Source organism: Propithecus coquereli, unplaced genomic scaffold (genome assembly GCF_000956105.1).
Source record: "Propithecus coquereli isolate 6110/MARCELLA unplaced genomic scaffold, Pcoq_1.0 Scaffold300, whole genome shotgun sequence".
In the NCBI taxonomy this organism is placed as follows: Eukaryota; Metazoa; Chordata; class Mammalia; order Primates; family Indriidae; genus Propithecus; species Propithecus coquereli.
Window position 1 is genome coordinate 1732551 of NW_012148620.1, and position 13004 is coordinate 1745554.

Consider the following 13004-nt stretch of genomic DNA (forward strand, 5'->3'; position numbering starts at 1 on the left):
CACATTTTAAGTAAGCATGTGAATTCACACTGCTCGTGGTAGTCTCATCTTCTTATAAACAAATTGTTTATAGACTGCTCTAATATTTTGACATACAATCAGCATTTACCGATACCTGTTATGTGTCAAGCTCTGAAAATATAAATAAAGAGCTCACAATCTAATGAGGAGGAAGGTAGCTGGCTGGGAAAGAAACATACAGACTCACTGTAATCTTGCATGATGTAACTGTAATCCTGTGTGATAGGTACTAATATATATTGTTATGTGAAGTATTTGTGGTTGTATGTGGCAGAGATGGATATAACAAGTCATAAAGGATATTTTAAAATAGTCCTGAATTACAACTAGCCTGTTACGGGTGAACAAAATTCAGAGGAAGGCATTCTAACTGTAGAACCATGGTTCTCAGGCTTTATTGTGCAACAGAATTCCTGGAGGGCTTGTTAAAACACTGATTGCTAGACCATACCCCTTGATTTTCTGCTTCAGTAGGTCCAGAGCCTGCAGAGAGTATGCATTTCTAAAAAGTTGTTCAGGCGATACTGATGCTGCAGGCCCAAGGATCATGCTTTGAGAAGCACTAGTGTAGAAGATAACACCAGCAAAGGTAGAGAGGTAGGAAGGTGCAAGGTGTATTCAGGGAATGATGAATGGATTGTCAAAAGGTTTTTGACCAGTGATTATCTCACACTTCTCATAGGGGAGCCTTCAAGTGATAACAAATTTTGACTGAAGTATAAATTATATTCTTGTTTCAGTATGTCCTTAGGCAAAACATTTAGCCAAGTGGGTGTAGCACCTAGTGTAGAGCAGGGTTACTTGCTATATGTCGAGACAAAGGGAATGACATCTATGATGGAGAAGATTATGTTTAATAGTGAGGATAAATAGTTCCACTCAAACAGCAGCATAGTTCTAAAACATGATCAAAGAAATAATGCTGTGACTGGATATAATTCAGTCACTGATGAGCTGCCAGAAATTGTACAATTCAGGCTGTGGCATGGACACAGAGAAGTGTGGTGCACCACTGGACTTGGCTGATGTGGCTGAAGGGGCTCAGGCTGGAGACTCGGTTATCCTGAAGCTGCAAGCTCTCACATGGTTAATAAGTTGATGGCATCTGATAGGAAACCCTGCCACCTAAGACGTTTGCCATTCATGAGCATTTGACCTCTGCTGAGGAGAGAAAATGCTTTGGGAGACTTTGAGGTTTTGCCCCAGCAGTTAATCTTTTTCTGTCTCTCCATTGTGAATAGTGAGAAATCTTTTTCTTCCCTTTTATCTTTGGTGAGCCTATTGAGGTCCTGCAGAGCCATGATGATCTAGAACAGCTTTGCTTCAAGGAATAAAGGCTGCTAGATGTACAGGCTTAGGATATAAATCCTTGATGTTTCTTACCCTGTGGTGAGGTTGGGAGCATTTTGCACTTTATATTTGTTGGACACTTAACTAGGGACCTCTTTCTAGGAGTGATTTGAGGGGAAAGGCTTTGGTCTTCAAATTTCTTCTTTCTGAGAATACATTGAGATTCTGTGCCGATTCTTAGCTAATTATGCATCGAGTATGAACAGCAGCAACTGTTATACTTGGGGTGATAGTCAGCTACATCTCTCATCCTATTGGGTTAATGGATTGTGTCATGCTTTTGTGTAATAACATTATCGAAGTAATGAAAAGTCAGCCTGTGAGTAAAAAAAATCTAAATTTCTTTGGTAATTGGGTGGGTATTTGATACTTATAAATGTGTTACTGAAATAAATGACTTCAGTTTAGTTTAACCTGCATTTATTGAATGCCTACTGTGTACCATGTCAGTGTGTCAAAATAAAGTTAAGGCTTCAATGTTGTTAATAGATTGTTGGAAACTGTGACTTTAAGTGAAATGACGTATACTGATAGGTTACTTGATATAAACAAGAGTCAAGTTACCGTGGCATATTTCTGATCACAAAAACATTATCAAACTTCTACATAAAGACCAAAACAGCTGGGCACAGTGGTGTGCACCTATGGTCACGGCTACTCGGGAGGCTGAGGAGGGATGGTCCCTTGAGCCCCAGGAGTTTGAGTCCAGTTGGGCAACATAGCAAGACCTTGTCTCTTTAAAAGAAAAAGGAAAAAAAAGACCAAAACACTTATAATAATATTAAACATTGAAATCAATGTTTAATTGAATAAAGATTAATAAAAACAAGTAAGATAATTATTTACCCAGTTATTCCATTTCAGGATTGTGGGTGACCGAAGCTAATTCTGGCAGCTCAGGGTGCAAGGCAGAAACCAGCCCTGGACAGCGTGCCATTCCACTGCAGGGTGCATACACACCCACACTCACTCAGACTGGGACCACTTAGACACACCAGTTCACCATTAGGATGTGGGAGGAAACCAGAATACCCAGAGAAAGCTCATGCACGTGTGGGGAGAACACGCAAACAACACATAGACAGAGGCATTTGCAGGGAATCAGTTATTTTTTCTCATCAGTGTTATGATGAAATGACTTTGAACAAAACGTTATTCGAGGACCTGCCGTGTTGCTTATATTTTTTCTCTGAATGCTGACAATAAACAGTGCACTCTTGTAGCGAACCAATGCAATTACTGACAATGGGATTAGTATTTAGCCTGCATCTAGCACTGTGAACTGTATACTTTTTAATCCTTACAACATCCATGTCCAATAATATGCAAAAAATATTACTTTGCTTGTTTTATAGTAGTAACCAATGAGAAACTGTGAACATAAAAGTAATTTCCTGAAGTTAGCAAAGCTTGAGTTAAATTTTTAACTGATTTTTGTGTTATTTCCCATGAGAGGTGGTGGCAGGGGGCCATTGCATTGAAAGCACTAGAGAGTTATGGTTTTACTGGTTTGTTGTTATTTATTAAGCAAATCTGTGCTTGTTTTATATTAACAATTTGCCTAACCCTCTTAACCATTCCATTTTCTACAAAAGTAGTTATTTTACCATGTCATGTTTAATGGTTAGGAAAGTGACCAGCTTAAATTTTAAAGTTACTGGTTTCAGTTGGACTTTCCTTGCTCTATTTGATTGTTTTTTTTTTCCCCTTCCCTTATCTGCTTTAGAATCAGTTAGGGGACTTTGTGAAGAAGAGAACTTTTAAGCATAAAGGCAGAGTATAGCAAAATGATAGGCAAGGAATAAAAACCTGGAAGTCTGCTTTCAATTTCTCCTTCAAGTCTACCTTCTTTTGCTCCTCTTACCTTTTTTCTGCTGCTCAATAGGTTGCTACATTAAAATAGTGGATGTGAGGTGCATAAAAGAGAATACCCCAAAGATGTAATAATACTGAATATTAAGTTACTTTAAAAATTAAAGTCACTTTTTTTGTTTTGAGACAGGGTCTCTGTTGCCTGGGCTAGAGTGCAGTCGCATCATCATAGCTCACTGCAACCTCAAACTCCTGGACTCAAGTGATCCTCCTGCCTCAGCCTCCTGAGTAGCTGGGATGACACACATGCACTGCCATGCCCTGCTAATTTTAAAAATTTTTTGTAGAGACATGGTCTCACTATGTTGCCCAGGCTGATCTCAAACTCCTGACCTCAAGTGATCCTCCTGCCTCAGCCTGCCAAAGTGCTAGGATTATAGGTGTGAGCCACCACACCTGGCCTAAGGTCACCTTTTAAATTTTAAATATTAACTTTTAAAGTTCTAAAGTTGTAGTTTCAAAAAAGAACATTTTGATTTTGAACAGATTCGCTGATTTGAAATCTAAATGAGTACAGTGTTTCGAACGTGAAATTATAGTATTGTTTGAGATGGGACCTAGAAAAGGGTAAAGGCTTTATGAAATGTTGTGACACTTTAGGCTCTAAGGCCTGGTTCAGCAGACTATATGGCTTGCAGCCAAATGTCGCCTGCATGTGTTTTTTGTAAATGAAATTTTATTGGAATACAGCCACACTCATTAGTTTATATATTGTCTATGGCTGTTTTCATGCTACAGCTGCAGAGTTGAGTAGTTGTCCTTTATAGAAAAAAATTTACTGACCCCTGCCCTAGAGGAGAGTTTCGAGGACCTTTATAGTTAATAATTTTTTAAAATGCAAGTAACAAGTGACAGCAAAATCAAATGATTATTACATTATATAAAAATAATTCACAATTGTTTTGTCTTGTCACTAACATTCTCCCTTTACCCAGTCTGCGTGAAGGGGGTTGCTGATCACTGTTTACTTTTGCAGTTACAGTTTTTTGTTTTGTTTTGTTAAAAGACTGGATCTTGCTCTGTCACCTAGGCTGGAGGACAGTGGCTGGATGATAGCTCACTGCAACTTAGAACGCGCCACCATGACTGACTAATTTTTTTATTTTTATTTTTTTAGAGTCACAGTCTCATTGTGTTGGCCAGGCTGGTCTGAAACTCCTGGCCTCAAGTGATCCTCCCACATCAGCCTCCCAAAGTGCTGGGGTTGGTTATAGGTGTGAGCCTGTGCCCGGCTAACAGTTGCAGCATTTTAATTTGTAGCACCTTGTATTTTATACCTCCAATAATTCATCCAAAATATTTTGCCAAACTTTGCTCTTCTATTTTTTACACCAATGTTTTTGTTTTTAAAACCCAAATCACAGGTTATCAGGACAGGAAATACATTGTTGTACCCCTTTGTCCAGTAAACAAGGAAAATAGCTACCCTGTACTCCTACTCCAAAAAGCTTTAAGATTTCTCAGGCCAAAAAATAAAGGTTGTAGGGGGAGAAGATAAGAAGAAACAAATTCATCCTTTCCTGGATGTTTTTTGAGATTCTTGTTTGGAATTTGTGTGCTGTGGGTTCCTGCCATATCTGTATCTGGTGCTTAATACAAACTTGCTTTTGATCTAAACAAGTACAAATCCATCCTACAGCAGATTGTGGTTCAGGACACTTCACAAGACTTAGGGTTCTTCTAGGAAAATCTGAGAAATTCGTATTAATTGATTAGTGTCAGAGAAAAGTAGTAGGTAGGTTGTGATTTAGGTAAATGAACCAGACGACACAGCTGATAAGCAGCAGAGCGGGTCTTCTAACCTGGGTTTGACTCCAGCATCTGGGTTCTGCCCTGCGCCATATTGGCTCCCAGGGCCAGGATTCAGTAATTGGGCTATTCTATACAGGTTTAGGTGTTTAAGCTAAGTACAGATTTCTAGTCAGTTGATTATTTTTTTAAAATGCCCTTCTTTGAGAACTTGTGAACTCTTAGTTCACTAAATCTTCCAGCAGACTTTTAAAAATATAATACAAGTTCAGCACTCCCCCTCCCTCGTTTGGAAGGATTTCCTGTTCTGATTACCATTCATTCATCTCCACCCCACCAAGTGAGAACCTCTGCTTTAGGGAATTGTCATTACTGATGTGTATGTAGGTGTAATTCTCAGATATGCTAGTAAGGAGCAAAGGCGAGTGACCAGTAATGGAGTAGGAAAAAATAAAGTTTGAAAGAAATATTTTTTGAAAAAAGCATTTTCATTTAGAATTGAGATGTCCAGGCCGTTTCGAAAGGTTCTGTTCTTATCCTTTCAAATTGATAAAGTTCTTGGTTTTTCCTTTTATTAAAGTTCCATTCTCGCCCTATGGAGAAATGTTTCCATCTAGTGGCTGCTGCAAAAATAGCTGTTTGAGTACTTTTCATTCTAAATGTAACTAGGTGAGTTCTCCATTTTCTCCATTTTTTTGACCTCCCAATTTTCAATCATAATTTTAGAATCACTTTTACTTACTTCAGATTCCCACCTTCAACCTTAACTGAATGAAGTCTTTTGTGTAGACTGTTTTCCTTCTCATTGATCTACATCAGCAATTATTTATTGAAAACTTTTCGTGTTTGTGTTGGCATATGTTAGATAAGTTTAAAACAGTCTTTGTTCATTAAGAACTTAAACTCTATCAATAAGCACTCTTTTAAGCTTCTGCTTTTGTACAATATTGTACAAAATAGTACACCCTCCAATTTCTATATATGTCTTTTAATCCAGAAAACTGGAATACTAAAAGATTATTTTCCCCCCATCCTTCAGTTCTGCATTATGTATTCTAAGAGATGGATCCAGAGTAAGACTGGAAAAGCAGTTTTCGTGGAATGTTAGTAGGGTTAAAATGTACATTTAGATCATTGTCTCATAACTTCTGTAATGCTACACAAACTATAGTGGTCAAGATCACAGCCTCTGGAATAAACCCTAGATTCAAATACTAGCTCTGACACTTATTGTGTAACTTTGGGCAAGAAACTTAATCTTTCTAAGCTTTACTTATGTAAAATAAGGATAAGGGTTGTTTTGAGAATTAAATAAGATAATTCATGTAAAGCACCTATCGTAGTGTCTGGCACAGAGTAAATATGCCATAAAATGATAATGATTACTTTTCATATTCATAATTCTAATTTTCTCAAGAATCTTTAGGAACCTTCTAAATCATCAGAAAAAATTGCATAATAGTGATTAGTGTAATTTTACTCTTTTTGGAAAAATAACCTGAATAAGTCACTTAATATCTAGAATATTCCATGTCCCAGAGCGGGGGGGGGGTGCACAATACATGTATATATAATTCTTCTCAGAATATGACATTCAATAATGAAGTGTTTGCCCACCTTAATTTTCTCCTTTATGATATTTCAAATTGTAATCTTGCCAAACAAGGGTTTTTTCTGTGTGAAAAGTATATTTGACTTCAAATGCCAGTGAATGCTGCTTTTAGTGTAAAATGGAACTTCTTTCAAATTGGCCTTTTTCTAGAAATGGTTGTAAGGGAGTCTCTTAACATTTTTCCATTTTCTTTTAACTGATGGAAATTTCTCTTTGTCTTGATTCCTGTATGTCTCGTTAACTTTGCCCTTTTTCTTAGGATAAGGTGGATTCTGTTATGAAAATTCTTTTTAGTTCTAAAAAAAAAAATATGAACAGGAGACACTTCAGGAGTACAGATCAGACAACCTACCTTCTTCTTCTTTTTGTACATTTTCTCTTAATTTTACTCCCTTTGTGTGGGTTTGGTATGATAGACTAAGTCAGCAAACAGGAAAACATTCTATTATGAATTAGTTAGACAAGGAAATGTGATTTGCTGTGTCATAGAATGATTTTTTTTTTTAAAGGTGTACAGTGCTTTCCTGGATTCCTGACCCCCCTTTCAGTATTCTTCCTGCCTTCTGTTGGGTTTCACTTACCTATGTGAAGCACAATTAGAAGGTAGCAGTAAAAATTGCATAGGGTAATTTGGAAGCACTTTTTCTCTTTATTTTGATTGATACCCCGAGGTTCCCAGTGGTACACTGGTTTGTGGGTAGATGGTACCACCGTTTCAGGGAAGGCATCCAGCTTGAGTCCTTTGCCTGTGTTGCTGTCCTTCTCTGCTGTAGGGTCACAAGTGTCTCATTTGTGCCGAGTGTATCATTATTTGTCATTGTGACATACTTTCTCATTTCATTGTAAAGTTTTAAAAGAGTGATGTAACTCTCTGAAGTTGGGCCCAAACTTTATTTTTTTCGATGTTGTATTAAATGTCTCTTTAGCCGGTTGAAAAAAATAAGGTTTGTATAGGCAGAGTCATTGATCTTATCTTTACTCTGATTTTGTAAATTCCGATTTCACTATTTACAGGCTCAGTGCTTGACACTGACAGTTTACTTGGATGTTCTGTAATTCGTCTGTTTATATAAAATAGAAAGTTATAGTGGTGTATGTCTATGAGTGTTTTTTATTTTTATGGCTTGTGTATGGGAGACTATATATAACTTATATTTTTAATATTTCTTTAGCTTTATCTTATTTTAGGCTGATGATTTAACATGGGTTTCTCCATGATTAACTTATTTACAGGAATACTTTGCTCATAATTGAAGATTTTTAAATGGCATTGAAATGTGCGGGAATTTCAGAAAGTATTAAATATTTTATCTCTGGTCTTCTTTTATCTCAGGCTAAAATAAATGAAGCTGTAGAATGCTTACTGTCCCTGAAAGCTCAGTATAAAGAAAAAACTGGGAAGGAGTACATACCTGGTCAGCCTCCATTATCTCAAAGTTCAGATTCAAGTCCAACCAGAAACTCTGAGCCTGCTGATCCAGAAACATCAGAAGCCAAAGTACTTTTTGACAAGGTAGCTTCTCAAGGAGAAGTAGTTCGGAAACTTAAAGCTGAAAAAGCCTCTAAGGTTAGTGTGGTATTTTGTTTGTGTGTTTTTGTTTTTTACGTTTCAGCCTATTTTCTTTGCCTGGAACACTTTCTGTCCCATCATATCTGACTAGTTTCCACTCATGTTTCAGTTCTCAACTCTCTTATCTTGCCTGTTAGAGAAACCTTTGTTGATCTTTTTGTCCCCCAGCTAGACTTGACTGGATGTTTTCATATGATACTGCCCTTCCCTGACAAAATACTTAAACACTCTACATTAAATTGTTTCTTTCTTTCTAATCTATAAGATCCTGGAGAATAGGGACCTAGACCCTAGCATAGTGCCTAGCTCATTGTAGGCCCTTAATACCTAACTTGTTTTTGATTGATTGTCCTAAAGCTCTGTCAGTCTCAAACAGTAGGTTTTATTTTGAGCTCTGGTGTAGTTTTTGCTAATTGTATCGTCTTTATAGGAGTAGGATTTTATTTTTGTACATATTCATGAGTGGAAGACAGTAAGTCTTAGGTTTTTGAAGTTTAACTTATAAATACAGAATGTCATTATGGTCGTCTTTATAATTATGAAATGTTCAACTTACATGATGGCTCTTAATGTAGATGCCCATGGAATACATTATATAACAGTGCTTTCTAATAGAACTTTGGGCAGTGATGGAAATGTTCTATAATAATATTGTCTAATACAGTAGTTATTAGCCACCTGTGGCTATTGAACACTTGAATGTATGTGGCTATGGTGACTAAGGAAATGAATTTTTAATTTTATTTACTTTAAGTTAAATTTAAATACCCACATCTGGCTTGTGCCTACTGTTTGGACAGTACAGTTATAGACCGTACTATTTTCTACTCTTTTGCGCAGTTCTATCCATTTGTGATATTCTTTTATTTATTTTCAATAATTAGTGTGTTTAACACTCTCAACTCCCTACCTCATACCCCTCTGCCTTTAGTTGTGTTTGTAAACCTGCTTTTAAAGCTTTGGAAATTGTATTTGTTTAAGTGTGCTTAAGCGGTAATTTTAATTAAATACCATCTTCTCTTTTTCTCCTTTGTTCAACTGAAGGATCAAGTAGATACAGCTGTACAAGATCTCCTTCGGCTGAAGGCACAGTACAAGTCTCTGACAGGAGTAGAATATAAGCCTGTGTCTGCCACTGGAGCTGAGGACAAGGATAAGAAGAAGAAAGAAAAAGAAAATAAATCTGAAAAGCAGAATAAGCCTCAGAAACAAAATGATGGCCAAAAGAAAGACTCTTCTAAAAACCAAGGAAGTGGGCTGCCTTCATCAGGTGGGGCAGGAGAAGGGCAAGGGCCTAAGAAACAGACCAGGTAATAAAACATAGAAACGCTATTTGAAGTAAAGCAGAGTTTTGGGCGAATTCAACTGTGAAATCAATTTTTTAAAAACAAATTTATTTTTATTTATTTAGTTTTGAGATGGAGTCTTGTTCTGTCCCTGAGCTAGAGTGCCATGGCGTCAGGCTAGCTCACAGCAACCTCAAACTCATGGGCTCAAGCGATTCTCCTGCTTCAGCCTCCCGAGTAGCTGTGACTACAGGTGCTAGCCATCACACCCAGCTAATTTTTCTATTTTTAATAGAGATGGGGTCTCACTCTTGCTCAGGCTGGTGTCTTGAACTCCTGACCTCAAGCGTCCTCTCGCCTCAGCCTCCGGGAGTGCTAGGATTACGGGCGTGAGCCACCGCGCCGGCCAAATACGTTAAAATTTTAAGCCAATAAAGCTTTATTTGTAAACTCTAAAAAGATGTATCTTTTATAAATCACAACTAATGAGTAGATCTTTCTTTGTGGATCACGAGACCACAGTTCCCTGAATAATCGTTGGTGTTTCAAGAAAAGGATTATTGTCTGCAATAGTTTTTTATTGCAGATCTAGTTTATTTTACAAGCAACTTTTACTGTAGTTAAAGGAAAAACTTGTAGCATATGTATGCATATGTATATACCTTAATGTGCACACATAAATACACATACATATGTGCGTTTTTATAGACATTGTTTTTATTTTTAGGTGTTACTTTCAGTGAAATGCTGATATTAATAACTGTAATTTTACCTGGCAGAAGAATCTTCTTTTTTAATGGGAGAATATATGCGAATAGTCTGTGTCTCTATTACAAATATATTACCTTAAAAAAAGCTTTGTAAAAGAGATATCTGCATTAAAATCATAGTTTTTGTTACATTTGGCTTTCCTAGTTTTTGTGGATGATATCTCACCTTCTTTTAAGAGGTAACTCATCTGTTTTGTAGGTTAAAAACATTATTTTGGGAATGAATATAGAAGAATATAGAAATAACTCATAATAAAGAAAATCTAATCTATTTTAAACTTTAGAGGTTTAATTTCATTTATCCTAAAAGCCATTGCTGAATTAAAGGCATTTATATTTTATTTTTCATATCTATAGGTTGGGTCTTGAGGCAAAAAAAGAAGAAAATTTTGCTGATTGGTACTCTCAAGTGAGTATGCATTCAGTTGATTTTTATGTTTTAAATTTCTGTAGGGCTGATTTATGTTTAGCTTCTAAAGTCTAGGCACAAAGTTAATAGTAATAATTTATAATAACCTTTAATACAGAGAACAGTCATGTAACATGTGGCAGTTTTCATAGCATAGTCACATAAAGTATTGAATTGAAAAGTAGCCCCACGAGATAGTCATTATTTGATTTTTTTTTAAGTGGTGAGGTGAAGGGATTAGTCCAAACTCACACAGATAGTAAATAGCAGAGATAAGATTGGAATTCAAGTCTTCTTAAGAGTTTGGAGCCCTGTTACGTGTTGGTTCTCAGTATGGTAAGGTCTGTTTTACTTCCATTATGACCTTCCATGTTAAGAGAATGTATTGGTAGTGGAAGCCTCCAGATTTGAATTTTGGTTATCATACTCTTTGCCACTCGTGCTAGAATTTTGTTCAGTTTAGGCTTTAAAGGCTTTATTTTTCTTTTACAAAGGTCATCACAAAGTCAGAAATGATTGAATACCACGACGTAAGTGGCTGCTACGTTCTTCGTCCCTGGGCCTATTCCATTTGGGAATCCATCAAGGACTTTTTTGATGCTGAGATCAAGAAACTTGGTGTTGAAAACTGCTATTTCCCCATGTTTGTGTCTCAAGGTGCATTAGAGAAAGAGAAGAATCATATTGCTGACTTTGCCCCTGAGGTAGGTAATTTGTAGTTTTCTTCATAAACCCAAAAGGATGTTTTCAATAGTGTATAACAATTCAGAGAAAAGTAAAACTGTTTTTGTTAAAAAGTTACATTTCTACCTCTGTGGCAAGTTGTATTTGTCACATTAACTACTTAACTAACTTTTCCTTTTCTCATGATATTTAGGTCAATAAGTCCATACCTTTCCTCACAGTGAACAGCAGCGATTACTTTAACTTGCCTTAATTGATGTAGTAAAAATTGAAATAGAGAAAATTTGCATTGGTACTGTTGCTCTAAAATACTGTTAAAAAAATGTGTGAAAATGATTTTATCTTACTAGGTTGCTTGGGTTACAAGATCGGGCAAAACAGAGTTGGCAGAACCAATTGCCATTCGTCCTACTAGTGAAACAGGTGAGAATGGGCCTTGGAGTGCAGGAGAAAGCTCATTGAACCTTAGAGACAGCTTCTAGAGTTGAGTCTCAACTTTGTTTTGTGACATTTGTAGTCCTTGTTGGCAGTATAAAGTTTAATGTTGATAAAGATTGAAGGCAAACTTAAGTTGTCTAGAATTTTATTCTGTGTACAGTGTTCATCGCAGAACTCTTTTATCATTAAATATAGGGTTTTTTTAAACACTCCTTTTTTACTTTGTGCTGTCATTTTGTTAGAGCTTTTCAAGGAATTTCTTGGAATAATTTTTATTCTTAGAATTGATTATAAAATTGCAAACACTAATGCTTTATGCCATATTTACTTTCAAATTTTGTCATTTTAATAATACACTTAGATTTACCTTCATGTAGGGTTTTTATAGGTTGCTAAGTACTTTCATTTATGTCATCTTGTATTATTCTTAAAACAATGTTGCGAGGAAGGTAGGGCAGTTATTGTTACTTCTGTTTTACAGGTACAGAAAGGTCTCTGAAAGATTAAATGATTTTCCTAAAATTACACATAGTAAATGGGAATGCCAGTGAAATTTTTGAGACTTTAGGGCTTGATAATGTCTTTCAAAATGATCACCCATTTGTAGAGTTAAGGATTGTTTGCTCTTTTTTTGATACTTCTAGTGATATTCTTATATAATACGTTACTGAAATTATGATACCAGCTTGCTTTCTCAGACTGTATTGACAAAGTTGTGTTTTGTTTTGGTTCACTAATTATAGATCACAAGCAGGCTATTCTAAGACAGGCACCTTCACTGAGCAATTTATGGCAAGAGCTTTCATACTCTGTGTTGATGCATCAGATCTAATTTAAATTCTGGCCTAATACACGTAACTGTGCTGGATTCCACAAATTATTTAACTTCTATAAGCTCAGCTTCCACATCTTTAAAATTGAAATTATGACATCTACTTTATGGGTTAGATGTGAGAATTGAACACGATAATGAATGCAAAGAACTTAACATAGAACATGGGATATACTAGTGTTTTTAAAAACAAAATTTGAAAAGCAGTCAAAGTAAATTAAATGGTACATGTAAATCTCATGTGAAGAATATAAACTATGGGCCAGGTGCAGTGGCTCACACCTGTAATCCTAGCACTTTGGGAGGCTGAGGCAGGCAGATCACTTGAGCCCAGGAGTTTGAGGTTGGCAGTGAGCTATGATGATGCCACTCTAGCCCAGGCAACAGAGTGAGACCCTGTCTCAAAAAAAA

At 36.3% G+C, this 13004-nt stretch overlaps 1 protein-coding gene across 1 annotated transcript in view; it reads left to right on the plus strand.

The window, feature by feature from the left end:
* The window catches only part of EPRS (glutamyl-prolyl-tRNA synthetase), a 110891-nt gene that overhangs the window by 53431 nt on the left and 44456 nt on the right, over positions 1-13004 (plus strand). Inside the window, exons 18-22 of the mRNA XM_012649672.1 lie at positions 7938-8171; positions 9219-9484; positions 10588-10639; positions 11134-11343; positions 11674-11766. Of these exons, the coding sequence (XP_012505126.1) occupies positions 7938-8171; positions 9219-9484; positions 10588-10639; positions 11134-11343; positions 11674-11766 (855 nt within the window). The remainder of the gene's footprint in view (positions 1-7937; positions 8172-9218; positions 9485-10587; positions 10640-11133; positions 11344-11673; positions 11767-13004) is intronic.